The sequence below is a fragment of the Marmota marmota genome, unplaced genomic scaffold (genome assembly GCF_001458135.2).
Source record: "Marmota marmota marmota unplaced genomic scaffold, marMar, whole genome shotgun sequence".
Lineage (NCBI taxonomy): Eukaryota > Metazoa > Chordata > Mammalia > Rodentia > Sciuridae > Marmota > Marmota marmota.
The window spans coordinates 9,048,719-9,074,494 of record NW_025999941.1 but is presented as its reverse complement, the minus strand read 5'-3'; the positions used below and the strand labels follow the sequence as shown (position 1 = coordinate 9,074,494).

The 25,776-nt window shown below is 42.5% G+C and overlaps 1 protein-coding gene across 1 annotated transcript in view; it reads left to right on the top strand.

The window, feature by feature from the left end:
• Cacna2d3 (calcium voltage-gated channel auxiliary subunit alpha2delta 3) overlaps nt 1-25,776 on the top strand; it is a gene marked incomplete at its 5' end in the record, with an annotated part of 864,940 nt that overhangs the window by 326,014 nt on the left and 513,150 nt on the right. Inside the window, one exon of the mRNA XM_048801015.1 lies at nt 12,376-12,538. Within this exon, the coding sequence (XP_048656972.1) occupies nt 12,376-12,538 (163 nt within the window). The remainder of the gene's footprint in view (nt 1-12,375; nt 12,539-25,776) is intronic.

Sequence of the window (25,776 nt, the reverse complement as noted above, 5' to 3'; positions counted from 1 at the left end):
GTGTTTGTTTGTTTGTTTGTTTTGGTACCAGGGATTGAACTCAGGGGCACTTGGTCCCTGAGCCACATCCCCAGCCCTTTTTATATTTTATTTTGAGACAGGGTTTCACTGAGTTGCTTATGGCCTTGCTAAGTTGCTAAGGCTGGCTTTGAACTTGGGATCCTCCTGCCTCAGCTTCCAGAGCAACTGTGATTATGGGTGAATGCCACCACGCCTGGCAACCATCTATTCTCCAAGACAACTTCACAATAATATGGGCAGTTGTGAACCCATTTTAGGGATGAGATAGCAGCTTCTGGCTCAGCAGAGGAGCTGGGATTTGAACCCAGCATGCTGAAGTTAAACACTCCACTCTGAGGCTCTTAAAATGAAATGCCAAGTGGCCAGCTCGCCTGCAGAAGGCAGCCGTCCAAGGCCTGCCTAAGTGGCTTGTTAAGGAGGCTGTTAGTATTTGGACTTGAGGACTCTCAGAGGCTAGAGATTCCAGATGGCTAGGAAAGGGATATTCATTATCTGCTTTTTTTAAAAGGAACTGTGACACTTGGGGAATTATAAGTGAGTTAATGTAATGTTAATACCTAGAAATATTCTGGAACAGATAATTTAAAAATCAATTTTCACATATAAAGAGAAAATGAGATTATTGAGCAGTAACCAGACGGCACTAGACCTTGGGAGAGGGGCTTGCGTGAGTAGCTAGTACATGTCACTTCCGTGAAGGATACGCATGCATGGGGAGTTGGATATTTGCTTGGCTCATTTGGAACTAATATTCCTGTTAATTTTTATTTTCTAATCTAAGTTGTAAAAAGCTGGCCATCATCCCAGAGCAGGAGTGGCAGGGGGAGCACTAAAGAAGAGAGAACCAAAATCCATTAAGAGCCTGCTATGGGCACTTTGCCCACTACATTTGTGCATTTTCTGCCATTCCATCCTCAGAAAGCCCTGAAGAGGTAGGTGTTACCACTCCCACTTCGGGTCAGAAGGATGCTAGGTGTTTTAGGATGCAAACATGGTGCCGTCCCTGAAGTCCCTGAAATCATGGCCAGACCAGGGTGGTGTCTGACTTCATGACGGACTATGGAGTGAAATCCAGGCAGAGAGAGAGGCTCTGGATGAGAAGGAGGTTTCTCAGATTCCTCTCTTGACTGGGAACTAATTTGCAGAGAGGGACATGTCTTCCTGGCTGACAGTGAAACATAAAAATGTTTCCTAAGTGGTACAGAAAAATAGTGTCCCTCTAGTTATTCATCCCATTGCCTTTGACTGACAGCCTCTAGGCCCTGGGCTCCGTGACAGAGACCAGTGTTTCTGGGAAGGACAGATGCTCCAGGAGACCAGGAACCCAAGGTTTCTGCCTGCTCTTAGAGGTTCACCATACAAAACACACCCTCTGAGGATTTCCAGTGGGGTGAATAGGAAAGGGCCAAAGAATCCATTGAGAAGGGGAAGGGCTTCTGGGGGAGTGGGCGAGTCCAAGCCTTGCAGGCCAATGGAGCTACTCAGCATGGATGCCTGAGTTCTTACCTATATCATGTTGGATGCTGATTACAGTGGTGGAGTTCCCAGTTACTGCATTTTACAGATGAGAAGACTGAGGTACTCTAAGGAAAATACAAATATCTGATTATCCTAGATACGAATATCTTATTATCTGTCTCTCAATCATCTCTCCTGTTTCTCTGGAGGACCCTGGCTAATGCAATCACTTACTGAGTGGGCACATGATTTGCTGCTGACCGTGGATCCTGGATCCAGTTCCAGGCTGGATTCTGTGATGTTGTCAGGTACAGTAGTGAGTGAGCCTGAGGAGAAGCACAGATCCTCCTCTCAGGGAGTTCACGGTAGGTTGTCTCTGCAGCAAGTGCACACAGGAAGTAATTAGAGAACTTTCAATGTAGAATTCAATTTCCAAGCCAAAACGTGCGGAACAGATACTTTTTCTCCATGAAGCAGGTTCTTTGCAACCATGTCTTGGAGCTCTGTGATGTGGCTTACCCAGCAGGAAGGGGAAACAGTGGCCACCCTTGGAATCACTGTCCCAGCCTAGGCCACACACTGATATCAATTGGGGAGACCAAAAGAATCCTGATGCTGGGTCCCACCCAGAGATTCAGATTTAATTGTACTGAAGTTTGGCCAGAGTTGAGAAGCATTGCCTTAGGACATATTGATGTGTGAGATTAGGTGCATGTCACATGGAAAGAGTGAAGAGGGAACCGGGGCAAGGTTCAGGAACAACTAGGCTCTCTTCTGCCAGCTGCCTTGTTTGTGTAAATAAAGTTTTATTGGAACACAGCCACACCCATTTGTTTATGTATTGCAATGGGGTCGCTTTCAGTAAAACAGCCAAATTGAATGTTGCAACAGAGACTGTCTGGCCTGCAAAACCTAAAATATTTATTATCTGGCTCTTTATAGAAAAAGTTTGCCAACCCCCAAACTGGGGAGTGATGAGTTTTCAAGGATGTGGGTGGTGTGGGAAAAACTGGGCCACCAGTCAGAGGATGGCATGCTTTCCTGGGGCTGAGATACTGCCTCAGAAGCCTTCTCAACACATACAGGCTGTCACCGCCAGCCCAGCAGAGAAGGCACACAAACGGAACCTTCTCACCATCTAGTGAATCCACTGAATCTGAAGCTGGACCTACTGGCACCCCTGTCAGAAGTGAAAGTTGGGGCTGGGGATAGAGCTCAGTTGGTAGAGGGCTTGCCTTGCACGCACAAGGCCCTGGGTTCAATCCCCAGCACCACAGAGGGGAAAAAAAAGTGAAAATTGCTACCTTCTGTGACAATTCATTGAAAGGGTGGCCAGTAGGATGCCCAGGTGGCCCTTGGGGAAGCCACAGGTATTGCCGAGTTTGGCCTTGTTCTCTTTGTCTTATGAGGTCAGCACAGCCCAGCAGTTCTGGTCCCTTCTCAATTCACCTTTGCCCCACTTCTTTGGACCCACCCCTCTTTCCATATTTGTGACAGAGGCCGTGCATCTGTGTGAGTTCGTCCCCTACAACTTTCACTTTCCTGAGTCCATGGGAATCACTGCCTACAGTGTGGCTCTTCCTAACCTGCCTGGTCACTTTCCTGGGCATCACAGAGCCAGGAGTTGACTGTGAAGATGGGTCCATGGAATGCAGATCCTGTGATAGACCTGGACCAAATGGATTTGGACATGGTCATTTGGTCAGTCAACCAACATATGATTATCAGATGTCTCCATGCCAGGGCCTGGGGATACAAAAGTGAGTGAACATGGGCACAACTGTGGTTGTACAACTGGTCTCTTATGGGGGGAACTGTGTGTGACTAAAACTGTCAAACAAGTATATGTAAATGAGCCCCGTGTTACTTCATGGACAGCTACATGTCAGTTAAATCTGGGGAATTCTGCCTACAATATTCCCCAACAAACTTAAAGTGTACAGTGTTTATTCTCAGAATGAGTTGAAGGCTCTGAGAAGTTCTGCAGTGAAGGAACTCTCTGTGTTTTTCCTTGAACTCAGCTCTCCCTGTGTTTCCCAAACTTTGCTGCTTTCAAAAATGTTTCCTTGTCAGCGTTCTGTGGAGCGGCTCAGAGTTTCACAGATCATAATTTGTAGTCATCGCTCTGGGACACAGCAGAGAAGTGCCACTCCTCATGCCGCGCAGAGGGAGCCACTGGAATCCCGAAAGAGAGGGTGCCACTCTAATTTGCTCTTTACTCTGATATCTTCTCTGAGGTCCTCCTGCCTGCCCCTTCCCTGCCTGCCTGCTCCCAGACCTTTATTTCTGCTCTCTCTCCTGATCTTATTGGCACCCCATCTGCCAAGGCTTGGTCCTGGTGCATCTTTGCTGAAGATCCTTTTACCCAGAGAAATTGTTATTGTTGTTTTAAATTTCTGCTTCTCACATATCCCATAGCACTCTGCAGGGAAATGGCCAGCTCTATCCCAAAGGCCTAATATTTTGTAAATTTCTGATACTTGAAGCTTTGCTGCAACAGCCAGAGTTGTTCTTTGGGTGCCATCTATGGCTGCTCTCAAGCTGTGATGGCAGAATTGAATCATTGCCATGAATACCCTATAATCCACTCCGTAGCCTGAAATATTTACTGTCTGACCCTTGCCAGAAAAGTTTCGCCCAGCCCTGCCCTGTTGAATGACTCGAGCCATTTCTTCACGGAACCAGCTCATTCTGAGCATGATATGGGTCAGGTTCTGTGAACTGCACACTGGCCACGTTGCCCCTGGTATTTTATGTGCCATATTTTATCCTCTGGATTAGTTTCCTTTGTGTCCTCTTCCCACTTAGTAGGTCATCAGATATACTCACAAAAGGATTAATTTATTCTGATCCCATATCAGACAAGGATTCAGAAATACCAAGGTGACTTGGCTAAACACATCCTTTCCTCCACCTGATCCTAGGGACAAAGCCACTTTGACCCTCTTCGGGACACCAGTGCATTCCAAAGCCTGCCAAAGATTCTTCTAGTTTTTAATGGAATCAGCCTTTTCAAAATCAATACAGACAAACAAATGGATTTGGGGAGGAGAAATAGAACACAAAGTTCCAGCAGAATATAACAGCTGTCCCCAGTAAAGGATGACAGCCAGTAAACCAAATCTGCTCCCCTACCTTTCTGTCCTCACTTCATCTGCATTCTGGTCTGTGGGGATTATTCAATTAAAAGACAATTTAGAAGCTGCCTCCAGAGAGCCCTGGGTGAACCATGGTTTCATTGTCCTTTTCCCAGCAGGCCAAAGCTTTGTTTTGTTAATGCAACTCCCAGTTCTAAGAGAGGAGGGAGGTGACGATTTGGGAAAGTGCTGATAATCTGTGCAGAGCTTCTATGGAAAATGAAGACTTCACTTAACACAGTGCTTGGGGGAGAAGCCTGCTGCAGTGATTCCTAGAAAGCAGATTTCTGGAAGGCGCAGCCCTCACTACTGTCTCCTTGGCCTTGGGCGCTTCTGGAGTTGGTCAGGGTATTGCTGCATTTCAAGGTGCTCCCTTGGGTTGGTGTTTCAGTAGGAAGACCACCAGGCTTTCTCTTGTTTCTGGATGCTATAATATGGTTAATTCCGCTTTACAAAATGGTTAAAGTTGGAATTCATTCACTTGATTTCCATCTCTATAAAGTTCTTTTATATTTTTAAGTTATAGATGGACACAATACCTTTACTTTATCTATTTTTACGTGGTGCTGAAGATTGAATCCAGCTCCTCATGTGTGCCAGGCAAGCGCTCTACCACTGAGCCACAACCCCAGCCCTCTGTAAAGTTGTTAATAATTCAGAAAGAATTGAAAGGTTGTTTTGTGACTTCCATTTTTTTTTTAATTGAGGCATTAATTTGTAAAGTAAAATAGAATATTTTACTGAGTACTGGTAAATGGATATACCCAATAACAAGGCTTCATAAAGACACAATATTTACTACGCTCCAGAGATCTCTTGTAACTCCCAGAAGACCCTCACCTGCCACCCAGAAGCTACCAGATGACCATCACAATTGCCTGCTCTGGAACTTGGAAAATATAAAAGAACACATAGACTCACATATGCATGCTCTATTGTCTCTGGTTTCTTTCACTTATAATATTTGTGAGATTCATTCCTATTTTGAGTGTATCAGTAATTTGTCTCTGAATAATAGTCCATTGTTTGGATATCATAGATTCCTTTATCCCTTCACCTGTTTATGGATATTGGGGTTATTTCATATTTTGGCTATCATGAATGGGCCTTTCATGAATATTCACATAAATATTTTTGTGGGCATATGTTTTCATTTCTCTTGGGTAAATACCTAGGAGTGGAATTGCTGGGTCAAGGGGTACTAAACGCTTTATAAGAAGCTGCAAAATGTTCTTCCAGAGTGTTCATAGACATTTTATATTTTCATAAGAAGTATATGAGATTTCTGGTTACTCTACATCATAGGCAACATTTAACATCATAAGGATTTTTAATTTTAGCTATTTTGTGGGTATGACAACCCTGATTGGGGTTTTGGGGGGCGTTATTTTGCATTTCCCTGTTGATTAATGATGTGGAACACAGTTCAGTCTGCATATTGGCTGTTAATATACCTTCCTTTGTAACATGTGCCCATACTATGGTTTACATTTTAAGATACGTTGTGAGAGTTCATTACACATTCCGAGGGCAAGGCATTTGTCAGACTATTGTATTATAAATACTTTTTCCTTAGCAGTGGCTTTTCTTTTTGTTTTATTAATGGTAAATGTAATGATCAGAAGTTTTGAATTTTCCTAAAGTCCAAATTATAAATTTTAAAAATTGTGAGTGCTTTTGTATCCTAAGAAATCAATGTCTACTTAAAGGTCACAAGGGTATTTTTCACTTTTTTTTCTAGAAAATGAGTCGTATCATCCACCTTGAATTAATATGCATATGATGTGACTTAGGAGTTGAGGATGTTGTTCTCATATGTTTAGTCATTTGTTTCAGTACAATTTGCTGAAAATAATTTCCCCACTGCTGGGAGTTGTGACGCATACCTGTCTATAATCCCAGGAGCTCTGAAGGCCAAGGCAGGAGGATCCTGAGTCAACGCCAGTCTCAGCAATTTAGCAAGGCCCTAAGAAACTTAGCAAGATCATGTCTCAAAATAAAAATAAAGTATGAAAAGGGGTGGGGATGTTGCTCAGTGGTTACGCACCCTTGAGTTCCATCCCTGGTACAAAAAAAAAAAAAAAAAAAAACCCAAAATACAAAATACCCAAAACTTTCCCCATTCAATTATCTAAGCACCTTTATTGAAAATCAATTGACTAAATATGTGTTGCTTTATTTGTGGACTTTCTTTCATTCCAATGATTAGTCTATTTTAATGCCAATACTACATTGTTTTGATTAATTAGACTAAGAATTAGTCAGGGATGTGAGGCCTAGCATTTTTTATTCTTTTTAAAAGTTTTTTTTTTTTTTTTTATTTAGCTACCTTTTGTTTCATATAAAATTTAAAATCAGTTTGGCAATTTCTATAAAGAGTTTTTTGCTATTTTGATTGGGATTTTATTGAATTTATAGGTCCCTTTGGGAATAATTGTCATCTTCATAAAGCATTTTCCGATTCTTCAGCAAAGTCTCTCTCTCCATTTATTTCAATTTTCTTTAATTTCTCACAGACATATTCTATATTTTTCAGGCATTTCACAGATTTAAAAAATTTATTCCTAAGTATTTTATGTTTCCATGCTATTGTTTTCAATTTCAGTTTCCAATTGTTCTTTAAAAAAAATTGTTCTTTAAAAAAATATATATTTTTAGGTGTTGATGGACCTTTATTTTATTCCTTTATTTATACGTGGTGCTGAGAATCGAACCCAGTGCTTCACACATGCTAGGGAAGTGCTCTACCACTGAGTTACAACCCCAGCCCCTTCAATTGTTCTTTATTAAAATATTGACATAATATATGTGCTTTGCCCAGTTGTTAGGTGTGGAGTTGAATAAATATCAACTAGGTGAAGTTGGCAAATAGTGTTGCTACCTGATCAACCCCCAGTGAAATATCCTGAGCACTGAGTCTCTGATGAGCATCCCTGGTAGAGACCATTGTGAAGGGGTTGTTGAAGTCCTTAATGGAAGAATTGAGTGCTAATTGTGGGACTACACTGGGGCCAGGCTTTTGGAAACTTGGAGCAGTTTTCCTCTGGACTTTATCTAATGTACCTCTTTCCTTTGCCGATTTTTGCTTTGTTTCTTTTTTAGTGCAATAAACCTTTTAACAGAATCAACATTTGGTTTCATTGATGTTCTCTATTGCTTTCCTATACTCAATTTTATTGATTTCAGTTCTGAGAATTAAAAAACAAACAAACAAACAAACAAAAACCCCCACACATTATTTCTTTATTTCCAGCTTACTTTGGATTTAGTACAATCTTTTTTAGTTTCCTAAACCAGAAACTTAGATGATGGATTGCAGGTTTTTTTTTTTCCTAATACATATATACTCAGTGCTACAAATTTCCCTTTAAGCATTGATTTTGCTTCATCCCATAAATTTTGATCAGTTGTATTTTCATTTCCGAATTTCTCATGAGACTTCTTTTTTGATCCATGTGTTATTTAGAAGTCTGTGGTTCAATCTCTAGTATTTGGGGGCTTTTTGTTATTGATTTCTAGTTGAGAGCAGACTTTGTATCACTTTCATTTTTTTTAAACTCCTGAAGTTTTGTTTTATGGCCTCAAATGTGGCCAGTCTTGGTGAGTGTTCCAAGCAGGATCTTCACATGCTTGAGAAGAAAGTGTATTCTACACTTGTTAGGTGAATATTCTATAAATGTCAATTAGATCCAATTGATAGTACTGTTCATTTTGACTATATTCTTGCCATTTTTTGCCTACTAAATCTGTCACTAACTGATAAGGGGGTGTTGAAAACTTCAGAGTAATATTGAATTTATTCATTTATCCTTGCAGTTCTATTGATCTTTGCTTCATGTATTTTAATGGTCTGTTGTTGCCTGCACACATTTTTAAGGGTAGTTGTATCTTCTTGGGGGATTTACCTCTTTATGATTAGTTGTGCCCATCTTTCCCCCTGATAATTCTCGTTGGTTTAAAATCTTCTCTGTCTGAAATTAATGTAGCATCTCCAGCTTTTTGATTAGTGTTTGCATAGTGTATCTTTTTGCATCCCTTTGATTTTAATCCACCTGTTTTTATGTGCAAATTTCTTTAAGATAAAATATAGTGGGGTCTTGTTTTGAGTGTTTTTTTTTAAAATCTATTATGACAATCACTTTCTTTTAAATTGTGTTGTTAGGCCTGGTTCAGTGGCTCATACTTGTAACTCCAGTGACTCAGGAGACAGAGGCAGGAGGGTCGTAAGTTTGCAACTTAGTGAGACCCTGTCTCAAAATTAAAAAAAAAAAAAAGGACTGGGAAAGTCGCTTGGTAGTGAACAAGCCTTGAGTTTAATCCCCAGTGCCAATAAATAAGTGAATAAATATACAGACTATTAACATTTAAAGTACTTATTGGTATAGTAGGGTTAATATGAACCACATTTGTAACTTTTCCATTCGCTGCCTTTATTCTTTTTGTTTTGTTTTGTTTGTCTTTTATTATTTTTCTGCCTTCTCTAGTTTTAACTGAGCATCCCTATGTAATTTAATTTGCTCTCCTCTTTTGGCACATAAATTATACTTCATTTAAAAATTATTTTGGTAGTTTCTCTGGAGTTTTTAATATACATTTACAGTTTTCAGTTTTAATTTTAAGACTTTATTGTAATTTAATTTCCTTTTTAAATATATTTTATGGTACATTATAACTATATATAATAGTGGGATTCATTGTGACATATTTGTACATGCACGTAATATAATTTGCTATATTTCATTTTCCACTACCTCCCCTTTCATTCTCTTCTCCCTCCCCTGGTTCCCTTCCTCTACTCCACTGATCCATTTTCTAATTTCATGAGATTTTCCCCTTCCCCACATTTTTATTTTCCATTTTCCTCTCTAGCTTTCACATCTGAGAGAAAACATATGACCCTTAATTTTCTGAGCTCTGGCGTATTTTGCTTAACATAGTGCTCTCAAGTTCCATTCATTTTCCTGCAAATGACATATTTCATTCTGTGGCTGAATAAAATTCCATTGTGTATGGATGCCACATTTTCTTTATCCATTTATCTATTGATGAACATCTAGGCTGGTTCCATAGTTTGGCTATTGTAAATTGTGTTTCTATAAACACGGGTATGCATGTATCACTATATTTATGCTGACTTTAATTCTTGAGGAGAAATACTGAGAAGTGGTATAACTGGGTCATATGGTGGTTCCAATCCTATTCTTTGGAAGAACCTCTGTACTGATTTCCATAGTAGTTGTACTAACTTACCATCTTGTTGTTGAGTTCACTTTCAAGTAATCCTCTACCACTTCATGAATAGTACCTTTAAACTCGTGAAGTTATGTTTTATGGCCCCAAATGTGACTAGTTTTGGTGAGTGTTCCAAACTGGATCTTCATGTGCTCGAAGAAAATGTATTCTACACTTGTTAGGTGAATATTCTATAAATGTCAATTAGATCCAATTGATAGTACTTTTCATTTTGACTATATTCTTGCCATTTTTTTTTTTTGCCTACAAATTCTGTCACTAACTGATAAGGGGGTGTTGAAAACTTCAGTGTAATAGCGAATTTATTCCTTTATCCTTGCAGTTCTATTGATTTTTGTTTTAACTCATTTGTACTGCTTCAGCAGAATTCAGATATTGAGGGTAACAGATATTGAGTAATTTATAAAGAACAGAAATTCATGTTCTCATAGTTCTGGAGGCTGGGAAGTCCAAGTTCAAGATGCTAGCAGGTTCAGTATCTGGAGAGGACTACTGTTTTCCCAAGATGACACCTTGATGTTGCATCCTCCAGAGGGGAGAAACACTGTATCTTTACATGATTAGAAAGCAAAAGAGCAAAAGGAGATGAACTGTCTTTATCAAACCCTTTTATAAGGACATATGATTCCATTCACAAGGAAGGGACCTTCATGATCAAATCACTTCTTAGTAGCCCCACTGCTTAATACTATCACTTTGCCAACACCTAAATTTTGGAAGGGACACATTTAAATCATGGCACAGAATATTCCCCTTTCCTCCTGCTGGTCTTTTATTCATTTAACTTACCATAAACTTTATAATAATCACTCTACTCTCTTTTTGTTTGCACAGTTTCTGAAGTGAAGTCTGATGTGATGTTTATCCTTATTTTTCTCTAGGTAATATTTTTCTCCCCTCTAGCTTCTTTCAAAAATTTATCTTTGAGCTGGGCAAGGTGTCTTATAGCTGTAATCCCAGTAACTCTGGAGGATGAGGCAGGAGGACTGAAAAATCAAAGCCAACCTCAGGACCTAAGCAACTTAGTGAGATCCTGTCTCAGAATAAAAAATAAAAAGGGCTGAGGATGTGACTCAGTGGTTAAGTGCCCATGGATCCAATTTCATGAACCCTCCTCAAAAAAAATTGATTTTTGCAACTTGACTGTGATATGCATAGGTGTAGATTTTTGAATTATTCATTGTGCTTGGTGTTCTCTGAGCTTCCTGGAACGTGGTTTAGTGTTTGTCATTAATTTTGGAAAACTCTCAGCCGTTATTACTTCAAATATTTTTTTGATTTCCTTTCTTTTTTCTCCTTTTGGTATTCTAATTACTTATTTTACTCCTTTTATAATTGTTACAATTCTTTGATATTTGATTCCTTGTTTTCCCTTTTGTTCTTCTATTTGAGATGCTTCTATTGACATGTTTTTGATCTCACTGGTTCCTCAGCTGTGTCCAATCTCCTGATGAGCCATCCAGGGCAGTTTTGATTTCTGTTACGGTATTTTTTATTTTTTAGCATTTGATATTGCTTTGTTGAATATCCATCTCTCTGCTTATATTATCTATGTGTTTTTGCATATTGTCCACTTTTTCCATCAATGGCCTCATCATATTAATCATATAATCATAGCCTGATCTGTTAATTCCAGCTGTGCCTGTAGTTGACTCTCTTTCAATAATACCATAGAACATAAGAACACGAATTCTGGATACAGCTCTTCTGTGTTTGAATTCTGGCTCTGCTTATCAGTTGTGTAATCTTTGGGAAGGTGCATCAATTCTCTGTACCTCAGTGGCCTCATTTGTGAACTGAGGAATCTCATAAAAAAATCTTTGAGCTGGGCAAGAAGAACCAAATGAGTTAGCCCTGAAAAGCTTAGAATAACTTTCAGCACCAAGTGGACATTTTATGTAGGTTAGATCATGATGACACAGCCATTTGTAAAAGGTACCCTAACACTCCCATGTGAGGGCCTTTTTCTTCTTGCTCTCTTTGGGATGCTTCTTCTAGGTGCCCAGCCAACTGGCTTCCTCCCTGTGCAGATGTCACCATGGTAGCATGCCACACGTAAAAGCACAGTCTTTCCACAGTCCTTCTGCTCTTCCCCTTACTGCTTTGTTATTTTTCCATAGCAAACAGGGATGATCTAATGTAGATATACCTATTATTTTTTTAATTGATTTTTTTTAAGCCTCTTTCAACTTAGATGTAGGCTGCATTAGGGCAGGATTTATCTTGCAAATTAAAGAATTAAAATATTTTAGGGTAATTTTCTCTATTTTCACATAAGAAAGTACCATGCAGCCCCTTAAATTCATGTTCTTTCAAGAATATCTAATGATTTTGGCAAATATTTATATAGTGCTATCACGCCTGTGCCTACAAAGCCACAGACGGTCTCTAAGACTTGAAGAGATTACAGGAGTAGAGTAGGGCACATGACCCATGCCCTGGCTCGTCTGAGTTCACAGTCTTCCTCCCTGAGCTGCGTGTAACATTTTCTGACTTTTTCTTTCAGTATGAATACTTCAATGCCGTACTGATCAATGAAAGGGACAAAGACGGGAATTTTTTGGAACTGGGGAAGGAATTCATCTTAGCCCCCAATGACCATTTTAATAATTTGCCTGTGAACATCAGTCTGAGTGACGTTCAAGTGCCAACCAACATGTACAACAAAGGTAAGAGCCCCTGCTACTGTTCCTTTTAGAGGTGGAGTCGGGGGCTTGAGAGGCAAGGATTTGGGATATAATGTTGTTGTTCTTCTTCTTTCTTTTTTAAAAAATATAATTATAAGCCAAGTATGTCAAGCAGCAACTGGGTAGGTAAAGCCCTGTGCCTGTTCTTCTTGGAGAAGCAGGACTGCTGTTTCCAACAAACCCCTCACATAAAGTCTAGAGATTGGTAGACTTTTTTCTACTGAAGGCTCTGCAGGTCATATATTGTCTGTTGCAACTGCTCAACTCTGCTGTTCCCGCACAAAAGCAACCCTAGACAATAGGTAAGTCAACTGGCATGGCTGTGTTCCAGGACAACTTTTTATCTGCAAGTAGGCATGACTGGATTTCACCTGCAGGCTCTGATTGACTGAGCCCTGCGTTAACCTTGCTCTGATCCCTGAAACGGTACATCAGGGCAGGGCCCCAGAGCTTCAGGGGTTGCCATTGGATCAGCTGCAGTATTTCCTTAGACCACAATACGGCACAGACTGTAGCAGAGGTCCTTGTCTCCAGGGTTGTGACTCCTTGCCTCAAGTCTTCACACAGACCCCTCGAGTTCTTTTCCAGAAATTCTCATCTACCCACTCAATTTGGGATTTTAGTGGCTGAGGACTGGACTGTGGCATCTTACGGCCTCTGGCGGGGGTTGGGGGGAACTTGCCTTCTACCTGTTTCTGGCTGTGACCTAGGGGGTGTCCCCTCATCCCTTTGGATCACAGTTTCCTCTCTATGATGTGAGTGATAATAGTGTCTGCCTCCTGAGGCGTTTGGGAAGCCCAAGTGAGATGACATTTACCCAGGGCTCAAATTATTCTCAACATTTCCACCCTCACCATTCTTCATTTGAATTTTGCTCTACTTTGTCATATCTGGAGTCTCCTAAACAAATGTTTGTCCTGAGATAAGCAAGTCAGAAAGTCATGATGTCTTTAGAGGAAAAATCTACCCTGTTGTCTGCCATCAAGTTTTCAAAGATATCAGCAGCAGTTTTTATCACAGCATCCCATTTCAGAATTCTAAGTGTGCAGTAGTTGAGAGCAAGGGCTATTGATTTGGACCCTGTTCTTCCTTGTATGGGCTCTGTGATCCTGTGTGCTGTGTCTCCCTGAGCCTAAGGATTCCATCTCCCTCAGAGGGTTGTTGAGAGGTGTGTATAGCCCTTAGCGCAGCAGTAGCTCACAGAAAGTACTCAGTGCATTTTACCTATCATTGTTATTATTGGGAAATAACATGACTATTAATCAAGCTTCTGACTTGTTCTAGGTCACTGTTTAAGGGTCTCAATCAATAATGAAAGGGCTTCCAACTCACTGTTTCTGAAGCATTTCTTTTGTGCCTGCTCTTTATGGCTGGATCTCTGGATCCTTACTGTCTCCCTTTCCTGCTTTACCTGTTACCCATCCTTAAGATTCAGGGAAATAAGTCCCTCCTCTCATTTATTGTTCCAACAGTTATTGTCATATAGTGTCAGTGGTAAGCTAGACACAGCTCTTCCCTCAAGGGGTTCACAGTTGAATTGGGAACAAACAGGTAATGAGATCATTAGAACACCAGGTGTCATATACTGGCTACAGTAAAGGAAAGCCAGGGGACAGTGGAAAAATTAAGGAGGGGACCTGCCACTTGCTCATGAGAGTGGGGCCACGATAGACCTTTTTTTCCCCCTCTCCCTTTGGAGAATTGATATTAGTCTGAATAGCCATCAGAGGACTCTGGATAGGGCAGTGTCCTCTGCCCTAATCTTTACTTTGGTCTCTTCCTTAAGGCACAAAGGGAAGTGAATCTCAGAAGGCTGAGCTCAGCTTTGTTCAGTGAGGCTTAGTCCTTCAAGGCAATCTTGTCAGCTGATGAAGACCTAAATGAAACTGTCCCTTTCTGTGCACTGTGGCTGGAAGCAAGCCATCTTCTTAGCATTAAATACATTCTCATCAGAAGATGAAAAATTAACAAGATTTTACAGAGCAATTTTACGCATAAAACCATTCACAATGATCTTTTAAAAAACGACAGCTGCTTCAAGGTTGCTTGAGCCATTAGCACCATTATAGAGATTTAATTGCACCCTGAGATTTAAAGGCATAATTGTACCTGTCAATGTTAGCAATACGCAAGGGACCTGAGCCAGCATTGATCACACAGGCTGTTGAGTTGTGTTTGTGAGGATCACGAGGCAGAGTCCTAAAGTTCCAGTCTCTTGAGCAATGGGAGGTAGGGAATGACATTTAATGTCCTCCTTTGTAGCCTGCATGGGACCTGTCCATCATCTTCTACCCAGATTCCATCACCACCCATTCAGGCTGTAAGGCAAGGACCAGGGTCAGCCAGGTACTCTATCTTCTCTCAGCTGCCCAAGGGAGAGGGAAGGGAACTTCGGAAAATTCTTGTCTTCACTCTATCTAATTCAAACCAGCCCCGCAGCCTTTTCTCTTTTCAAACTGAAGAAATGCGTTTCATGTTTAGAAAGCCCTCCAGCACAGATCTAGTTATTGATGACGTGTACTCAAAACACATGCTCCAAGCTTGGTTCCTGGAGATCCTGCCCATTAACGAAGGAAACCAATACAAGGTCATTCTTTCCTAGCAGCCGGGACCCTGTGGGCACAGAGTTATGTTCTTGGGCATAATTTCAGTTCTAGATGGAACTGGCTGGTAAACTCCTGTTTTCTCCCATGTTCTGCTTCCTTGGCTGCTAGGTCACTGCCTGCCTCTGTGGTTGCTTTTGTCTTAGACACTGAAAAGACTTATGGCTTCAAAGGTGGTGGCTCCTGGGCAAGCCCTGCTGTTGCCCTGGACATTCAAAGAACTACAGTCCTAGGGTCTTTAGAAATGCATTTTAAAGGGTTCTCAAGTGCCCAGTTGATAGATGCAGCAACTTATTTACAACAGATGCTCTTTGTGGGAGACTTTTCTTTCTTTCTTTTTTTGGTGCCAGAGATTGGACCCAGGGGCACGTAACAACTGAGCCACATCCCCAGCCCTTTTTTATGTTTGATTTAGAGACAATGTCTTGCTAAGTTGCTTAGGACCTCACCAAGATGCTGAGGTTGGCTTTGAACTTGTGATTCTCCTGCCTCAGCCTTCTAAGCCACTGGTGATACAGGCATGTGCCACTGTGCCTGGCTCCCAGGGGAGACTTTGAAGACTGAGGGCTGATACCTTCAAAGCTGTGTGTGACTCCATATCTTCCACGAGGAGACACAGGAGGCTTCTGTGAGAACTGCTAAGATCTGGCAGAGGATGCACATAAAGCCAACCCCCCCCCTCCCTTTTTAAAGTACTTTCTGGGCTGAAGTTGTGTATGTATATTATACGTTATCTGTATGTGTGTGTGCTCATGTTTGTATGTGTGTGTGTGTGTGAGAGAGAGAGAGAGAGACAGAGAGAGAGAGAGAGAGAGAGAGAGAAATAGATGGGCTCTACTCTCAGTCAAACCTCTTCTCACTTTCCACCTGTGTTCACTCAGGTGAAATCCCTTCTGTTCATGGAACGTTCATTCCTATTGTCCCTTCTTATCCAAATGTCCATTCTTAAGAAGCAGATCAACTGGGCGAGGTGGCGCATGCCTGTAATCTCAGGGGCTCAGGAGGCTGGGGCAGGAGGACCGCCAATTCAAAGCCAGCCTCAACAACTTAGCAAGGCCCTGAGCAACTCCGGAAGACCCTGTCAATAAATCAAATATAAAAAAGGCCTGGGGATGTGGCTCGGTGGTTAAGTGCCCCCTGATTCAATCTTTGGTTAAAAAACCAGAAAGAAGCAGCTCAGAAGCTTTCATTCCTTCAGCCTGTGGTTACTGAGTGGCTTTTCTCTGTGCCTTTGTTCTGGCACTGCTTTCTTCTCCACTTGGAGTTCTCTGAGGGTGGGGAGCCTACTGATTCAGCTCTGCGCCTCCTTTTTCCCTGGGCTTTCTGTTCTTTAGGTAGTGTGTTTTCCACCATGATGTCTGTTCCTCCGGGGCTGGGAAGGGTCAGCCAGAGCCCTTGCCTTCCCATTGATGCTTGCAAATGACAAAATCATACCCTGGCTAATTGAAGTGAAAAGACATTGGGTGGTTCACAGACTCTTCAAGAAAGAAGAAGAAGACGACTTGGAAGATGGCTGGGAGGGAGGATACTTGGGGCCCAGAGTCTCCCTCATATCCAGCCTAGTGAGGACCAGCCTGGAGAGGACCCCCAAGCCTTGCCCTACCAATATATCTGTGACTGCATAAAATGTTTGTGCCTCATTGTCTTCACTCATAAATTGGAGCTGCCAATCATGGTGGCCTGTCTGGGGTGGCGTTGAGAATTAAGCATGTAGAATGATGCCTGGACATAATGGTGACCCAGTGTGCAAGTGCTTTGATTTGAATGTGTGTTTCTCTCCACAATGCATCTGTTGAAACCTAATCATACAGGGCATGGTGTTAGAAAGCAGGATTAGGTGATTAGGTGCTGGGGCTCCAAGCCTGAGAAGCGTCTTTCTGGGGATGGGGGATTGTGGAGCAGGTGGTGTGGGCTGGACCCCAGCAGCAGCATGGATAGCCATTGCTCTATGGGGACTCAGAAAAGTAGCCATGAAGCCTGAGAGGGCTGGTTGAGCAGTGGGAGGTTGTGAAAACAATCAGGAGATCCTGGAAACCAAGCGGATAGGCAGAGTATGTTGACAGCTTTGCTGAAGAGAGACTTGGGCATTAGAACCCAGGGACCCCCATCACGTTGAAGAAGAGGGAGGAGGAGCCCAGAGGAGAGGCATGTGCATGGCTGAGGCCTGGGACCCCAGAGAATAAGGCCTAGTAAAGAATATTGGTTTCATGAGGGCAGGAGCCCCAGCATAACACCCCTTATACAGTAGGTACAAAATGGATACCCACTGTAGGGTGAGTAAGTGAATAAATACTGCAGATTTTTTTGTTTTTTAATTTTTCCACTTTGTTCTCAAACAAAAAGGCACAGGCCAGGCATGAGGGGTGCACACCTGTGATCCCAGAGGCTCAGGAGACTGAGACAGGAGAATTGTGAGTTCAAAGCCAGCCTCAGCAACTTAGCGAGGCCCTAAGCAACTCAGCCAAGACCCTGTCTCTAAATAAAATATTAAAAAAGAGGCTGGGGATGTGGCTCAAGGGTTCAGCGCCCCTGGGTTCAATCCCCAATACCAACAACAACAACAACAACAAAGACACTGGAAGTAACCTAATCTTGTTTCCTCTTCCTTCCTTTGAGGGGCAGTGGAAGGCCTCTGGGAGAAGTAGAGTGTCCAGCAAAGGAAAGGGGGACATGTGCCTTGCAGGCTTAGCCCAGACCATTGCTTCATCTGCTGGACTCCCCAGCAGGGTGGCCAGGAATGCGCTGGGAGTCTCTGCTGTGCTGGGGGCCGCCCCAGAAAATGAAAACAGCATGGGGAAAAGGAAGGCTGATAACCCCTGTGGCAGAGCCCAAGGAATCACTCTATCTGTTAGGACCCAACGTGTTCTTCTAGAAAGCCCAGGGAAGGAGCGAGGGTCCCATGAGGTGGAATTGGGTCCCCTGCCTAGAAGCCGCCTGCGCGTGCTGTGGAGGACAGGCAGGATAATGGGTTTGGATTTGTTAGATGTCTCAACCTATTTTTCAAATGTTGGGTTTGATAAAACACACAAAATGTGTTTTGCCAAGCACTTTTCTCCTTAATTACATGTGTATATTTTAAGGGAAATTTAATCCATATGTTTCTGATTCGTCTACACGGAAATCATTAAAATGTTGTTTTCTAAGAGCCATTTGATGTGCAAGAAGCTGCACAAACCTTTTAGAAAGCTGTGTAATTTTTTTTGCTTTATTTTTCCTTTGCATGTGTGTGTGTGTGTGTGTGTGTGTGTGTGTGTGAGAGAGAGAGAGAGAGAGAGAGAGAGAGAGAGAGAGAGAATGCACAAGAAAGAATGACTGACTCGAGGGAGTCAAAAACAAATTCCAACTCAAAATGACTTCCTTCTCCTTGGGACTCTGAACTGAATCATTTGTAGGCTTGAAGCTTGCTCTCTGGTCTATTCCAGCCCTACCTGAATGTAAATATGACATGGCCCAAAATTGGAACTGGGAGGCCAGGTCAGAAACTCCAGGTGAGAACACTGTGCTTTGGTTCTAGACAAAAACCGTCAAAAACCTCTACCCCATGGCTTTTTGTGTGACCACAGTCCTCACTAAGTCCCAGTGCACCTTCCTAAGCCACAGTTTGCTTTTCCAGGAGCCCCTAGTCTATCAACATGAGCACAGAGGACTAAGGTCTGTGGTAAGACGCATGTAAGATAGAGCCACTGAAGTGACAGCACATTTGTCATCCTCAAGTTCCCACAGTCTTTCTCTTCTGGTTTGGAAATGATATTGTATTTATTTATTTATTTAAAATTTGTTCTGATTAGCTATACATGTCAGTAGAATGCATTCTGACACATCATACATGAATGGAGAATAACTTCTCTTTCTTTAGTTGTACATTATGTAGGATCACACCAGTCATATAATCATATTATTAATGTCTGATTCATTCTACTATCATTTTTATCTCCAAACCCCCTACTGTCCCTTCCTTCACTCCCCTCTCTCTAATCCAAAGTACCTCTATTCTAATTCACTTATTGTGAATTAGCATCCACATATCAGAGAAAATACTGGGCTTTGGTTTTTTGAGATTGGCTTATTTTGCTTAGTGCAATATTCTCCAGCTCCATTCATTTACTGGCGAATGCCATCATTTCATTCTTCTTTAAAGCTGAGTAATATTCCATTGTGTATGTATACCATATTTTCTTTATCCATTCATGTGTTGAAGGGCACCTAGGTTGTTTCCATAGTTTAGCCATTGTGAATCAAGCTGCTATAAATATTGATGTGGCTGCATCACTGTAATATGCTGATTTTTAAATCCTTTGGGTATAAACCTAGGAGTGAGATAACTGGGTCAAATGGTTGTTCCATTCCAGGTCTTCTGAGGAATCTCCATACGGCTTTCCAAAGTGGCCACACCAATTTATAGTCCCACCAGCAATGTATGAATGAAACTTTTCTCCCACATTCTCGCCAACATTTATTGTTGCTTGTATTCTTGAAAATTGCCATTCTGACTGTAGTGAGATGGAATTTTAGAGATTTTTTTTATTTGTATTTTTCTAATTGCTATAAATGTTGAACATTTTTTCATATGTTTGTTGATCGATTGAATTTCTTCTTCGGTGAAATGTTGGTTCAGTTCCTTAACCCATTTATGGGTTGGGTCATTTTATATCACAGAGTAAAAATTCACAGTTTGAGGGGACTGGTTCAAGTTCTAATGGCATTTCCTTCACTTCCGAATGTGTGCACTCTGGCACACAGGTGTAGGTCTGCATGAAGGTGTATGTATAAATGCATCCGTTTGTGCCGGTATTTACTTAAACTTGCTGTTAGTAAAAGATGGGTTTCAAGTGACCCTTCATGCCCATCAACTCCAAGTTTAGTCTAGAAATTGCACCTGAATGGCTGGATGGATAATGAGCAGATGGATGAGTGAATTACTTACCTAGAGCCATGCTCATGCACTTTGCTGTGAGGTGCAGGGTGTAGGCAGTAGTGGAGACCACCCTCCTTCACATCTGCACCCAACACCAGCACATCCTCTGTACTGGTTCCAGGTCTAGAGAGGTGACATGGAGCAAGTTTCAAAGCATCACTTTTCCTGCTAGTTAATTTTTCCCCAAAATACAAGTGGAAAGGGCATTTGGATTCCTACACAAAGACCTCTGAAACACTGTTCCTGTCCCCTTGGTCCCTTTTTATTTAAGCCACTGCTCTGAGCACCTCATTGTCTCCATCCTAGTCTGTTGTGGGACTCTTCAGAGGCATCTGGGACTCTTTGGAGAGCAGCAGGTGGGGACTGGCACCAGTTCTGTGTATGAGTACCAGATTGGAGGGCTGGGGAAAGCAATTCACTCTCTGAGTCTGTTTCCTCACCTGCAAGTATAAAGTGTCATGTTGAGCTTTAGAAGAGGGGAAGGCACAGCACCCAGCACCATGCCCCCCACACAGAGAGCAAGATGCTCATGGGCCCCCCACCCCCACCTTCCACACCAGCTTCCAGGCACCTGTAAACCTCAAGGTTTCCCAGCATTGCCCTGCCCAAACCTGCAAGGGATGCTCACTCACACCCAGAATCCCCCGCTTCAGCAATGCTTGTAGGATAAAGCACAGACACCCTTGCAGACTGGCTCCAGCAAACCCACGTCCTAACTTGTTCCTCTTCTTCCTGCTCCTGATTGATCCCAGGTCCCCAGACTTCCTGTCCTGATGTCTTTGACCTCCATCCAAGGATGCTTTCTTCTCTTTCTTCACCCTATTCTTTCCTGAAGCCCAGCTTCAGCATTGCCTTGGATTCCTCTCTCATCTCAGTCTTGCTCTCCAGAGCTGCACTCTGCCCTGGCATTTATGTCCCCACCATGTTTTGACCCATGCTCTGTTAGAGTATTCATCCTATTGTAGAGCAGTTTCTTCTTCATTGGTTTCTCTTCCCTTGACCTTGGGGTTCAGGGATGGTGTCTTTTCATTCCTTTGGGGACCTCTCAGAGGACCTGGAATAGCAAACACCTACACAGATTTCTGTTGGATTGAACTGTGTGGGTGATGGTTTTGTCTGCTTGTTACTTATTTATTTTTCTGCTGATCTATGTTCGAATTTTGCTTTTTTTGGTTTGACTGTTTATTTAACTCTGAAGATAGTAATTTTAGATGTCTGCCTAAGGTAAGACCATTTTCAGGATCTTTGAATTCCTATTTTTATTTTTATCCCCACACCCTTTTTTAATTTGTTCTTTTTAGACATGCATGACAGTAGAGTGTATTTTGACATATGTTATACACACATGGAGTCCAACTTCCCATTCTTGTGGTTGTCCATGATATGGAGTTACACTGGTCGTGTATTCATATATGAACATAAGAAAGTGAAGTCCAATTCATTCTATGTCTTTCCTGTTCCTATCCCTCAGCCCTTCCCTTCATTCCCATTTCTAATCTACCAAAGTTTTGATTTTAATATATCTCTTTTTCCAAAGGAATGAAAATCAAGATGGAGTTTTGCAGTTGGAGGGAGCTGAGCACAGGCAATAGAAATTAAAAAAGAAGTGGTCAGGGCAGAAAAATACAGCAGGAGAGCAAGAGAGAGTGCTAACAGTATTTTATTTCACCTGGTGCCTAGACATTTGTAAAACATCACAGTAATAGTAAGAAAGGCAGAGACTATAGGTGGTTCGCATTTAAAATTTTTTGAATGACTTAGGATTCAAGGTCACGCCTACAATAACATCTCTCTTAGGCATTTTCTGGTCTGAGTTTTGAATGAGAGGGAGAGGTGGAACCACTTCGAGCACTCTGGAAATTGTACCAGTGAGTGTTGTAGCTTGGGATGACAGTCGGGTGTGCCCCAGTGGGGAAAATAAATTAAGAGCCACTGTTCCTGGACTGATTCAACCAGTCATATGAGCCACAGGTCTTCCCTGCCCCCTGCAAAAGGGACTGCTTTGCTGAGGAAATTCAGATGGGCCCTAGAGATTTAAGCAGCACAGTGGACATAGGGAGATGGCCATACCAGTGGCCCCCAGGCCTCCTGGGCAGCACTGTCGGAGGTGATCAGCCCTGGACTGGCTCAGGGCATGCAGTTTAAGTGTGATAAACCCTGTTGCTCAGTGCCAAGCCTTTCCCACAAAAGGCTCATACAGGATGCTTGTTCACCTCTGCGGGAGGCATTGTGATAGCAGCTGGCTCATGGGGTTTGTGAGGAGTAAATGACAGGATACATGTGAAGCATTTTGCACTGTGACTGCTGTGGTAAGAGCTTGCCAACAATCATGATTGTTGGTATTGTTGTAAGAATGACAATAGCGAAGCCCACGGTGGCATGGCTTATGCCCAGGAATATCAATGATCCTAAGCTGGGTGACATTCTTTTCTCCCCTGTCCCTTGGAAGCCCTTTGATCACTTTCAGATGTATTTGAGGAACTTCAGGAAATGACCAATCATGTGGAGAGCCAGAGCTGCAGATGTTGGAGGGCGATGAGCCCCTTCCTCAAGTGGCCTTGTCCCCATTCCTGCCTCTGTTCTGCATTTGCTTATCCTGCTGGGACATGGGGAAGCTCTGAGTTCAGGCCCTACTGCTGGGGCCACAGGGCTGCTGAGACCCTTGGTGTCATTGTCAGTTACATGCTCAGGGCCTCAGGTAACACATTACTCTCCTTTGTCTGGGACCTTTCGGTGGCACTTGACTTGGCAGAAACATTATATATATATAAATTGTTTTCACTTTTTGCATTCTTTTACTCTACCAAGCTAATGGAAACTGCTGTTTAGAACATATCTACCTGTTGTCCATGGAGACACTCACCTGTGTCCACTGATACCATAGCATTTATGTCGTGGTTATTATGTGCTACCTGCAGTATGATTGAATACAGAGCAATCCTATGCATGACTCTGAAGTAGGAGCCATTATTCTCATTTTACAGATGAATAAGGCTTAGAGACTTGCTCAGAGTTACTCAGCCAAGTAAGCCAATCAGCATGAAGAAGACCCAACACTGTGACTTCAGAACCACCAGGGTCCACCTCCTCTCGCTCTGTGTCCTACTGCCACCATACCCAGCGACCCATGGCCGCAATCTAACTGTTCAGCCAGCTGGGTCCTATCCATTGACATGCACGCTCTGTATGTATGTGTGGCAATGAGTTGGCCCCGTTTTTTGTCAAATTGTGTTATTTTCCCCCCTCAGCATGTGAAAATCCATCGTAAGTGAAAACTAGTCATATTTTACATAAATACTTTCAATCTCTTCCCTTCATCAAAATCATGTTGCAGCAGAAAGTCTTTTAAAAAAGTAAAGCAAAGTCTGCATCAGCATATCAATGGGCACCAACCGCTCACATGTTGGGGATATTTCTGTCGGAGATAAGATTCGGTTCTGCATTTAATCTTGCCAACCCCAAAATATGCACAAGAAAGTTCCAGGAGGTAAGGATTCACAATGCAAAAAGGCACTTTGCCTCCCCGAAAGTTCATTGCAGTGTATTTAGGAAGAATGAATTCCTCCATTGTAGCAACTGGACCGGTTTCAGGGCTGGAATCTGCAGGGTGCTCCGAGGTGCATGGGTTGAAGCAGCCTGATGAGGGAGGGAAAGGAGGTGCTCACTCCATGCTTCTGGGGAGCTCAGAGGTGAGGGGAGGGCCAGATAGGAGTAACCACATATTGGAGACTCCAGAGCACCCAGAAAGGTATACGGAGGAGGAAGGAGTCATGGCACAGTGAGGGCACATCCCAGAGAAACAGCCCCGGCTGAACGAGAGGTGGGGTTGGCCATGGTCAGAAGACATTTTCGAGAGGAAGTTGAAACTCAGTCACTGTCCAAAGGATTTAGGTAACGGCTGGGGCCTGCTTAAGGGGGCCAAGTATTGCAGTGAGAGAAAACACATGACACGAGAGGTTCGTGCATGGTCCTCGAAAATATGTTTTGAGATGAAGTAAGGAAGGGAGATGCCATATCAAATCTGCCAGTTTTGGTGATCTACTCTGTGTGTGAATATCAATTTCTTTCTTTCTTATTTCTTTTCTTTTCTTTTTTGGTACTGGTGATTGAAATCAGGGGCACTCGACCACTGAGCCCCATCCCCAGGCCTATTTTGTATTTTATTTAGAGACAGGGTCTCACTGAGTTGCTTAGTGCCTCACTTTTGCTGAGGCTGTCTTTGAACTCGCAATCCTCCTGCCTCTCAGCCTCCAAAGCTGCTGGGATTACAGGTGTGCACCATTGTGCCTGGCTGGAATACCAATTTTTTACTGCAAAGAAAACCATTTAATTGCATGAATCATTCTCTGATTATTTGAATATGGTGTCCTTTTATCACATGAGCAGCTACGGACTCTGTGGAAAGCATGGGTGTCCCACTGGGACCAGGAGACTGCTGAACTGAAGCTCCCAGCACTCAGGGGAGATGTCCCCAAGGTGCACCAATAAGGAACAAAGATGCAGAAGAAAAGCTATAGAAGAAAATGCATAGTAAAATCCTTGTGTGTGTGTGTGTGTTTTTTTTTTTGTGTGTGTGTATGTGTGTGAAGGATATGAATGATTGAATATACAGAGAATTTCTGGAGGGAATTACTAGTGCTTACTTTTTACTTTGCCCTTCTGTTCAGTTTGAGTGTTTTACCATGAACATGTTTTTTTTTTTTTTTTTTAGTAATTATAAAGAAAGGCACAAAAGAACTTAAAGCTACACATCTACAAGAATTTTTTCAGGGGATACATTTATCCACATGTTCAAATAAATTGTTAATGGCTTCCCATATGTGGTGGAAATGTTTGATGATGGTTTGAGGCAGGAGAACCATCTAGGAAGTTTTTTGTGGAAGACTCAGTGTGGACTCTGCCTTCACAGGAGATTGTATGAAGTGTCATATTATGTCCTTAGGGTGGAAATAGTTATTTTAGGACAAATGATGTTGGCCTAGAAAAAGAGAAATGGTTTTCTCTAAAATGATTCTCTGATGCTTCTGCTGATGAGTGCTGCAGACACGGGGATGCCTTGCCTCAACTAGGAAGAACATTTTCCATTTGTAATGAACTATGTTAGGCATTCCAAGGATCACACAGGAAGCTGAAATCAGAATCAGATGTGGGGCTTTCTAGTTTCAAGAAGCGACTGTGTCCAGTATTCTCCTTGGCACTGTGTCAGGTAACTTGCAAGAGGTTTTTCTGAAGCACCTGATCTGACCCCTAATGGACTCTCTAGTGGGGACCGAGGTGCCTGATGTAGGCCTAGGGCAAATGTGGCCAAGGATTTGCACAGCCCATCCTTTCTGCTTGACCCCACTGTTTTGGACCACATCCTGGAGCCTGGACTGCATTAGGGACAAGTGTCACAGGAGACCTGGGCCAGAGGTTCCAAGAAAGCCCTCTTCCCTACCTGAAGAATGATTGACATCAACACAGGTGGGGCTGGGGGCTAGGATGCCCACTTGCAAGTACATTCTCTGCTTGGGACCACCAGATTCTCAAGATAGCTTTCAAAAGTCCATGTCTTAGATAATCTTGGGTGAATTTCTAGTATCAAAGACTTGGTGGCCTTCCTATTTCTCATGACATCATAAGATGCACACAGTGGATAGCTCCACTTTCTAATCTGCAAAGAACCATCATCTCACATTCCACCTCCATTCTGAAGTGGAAGA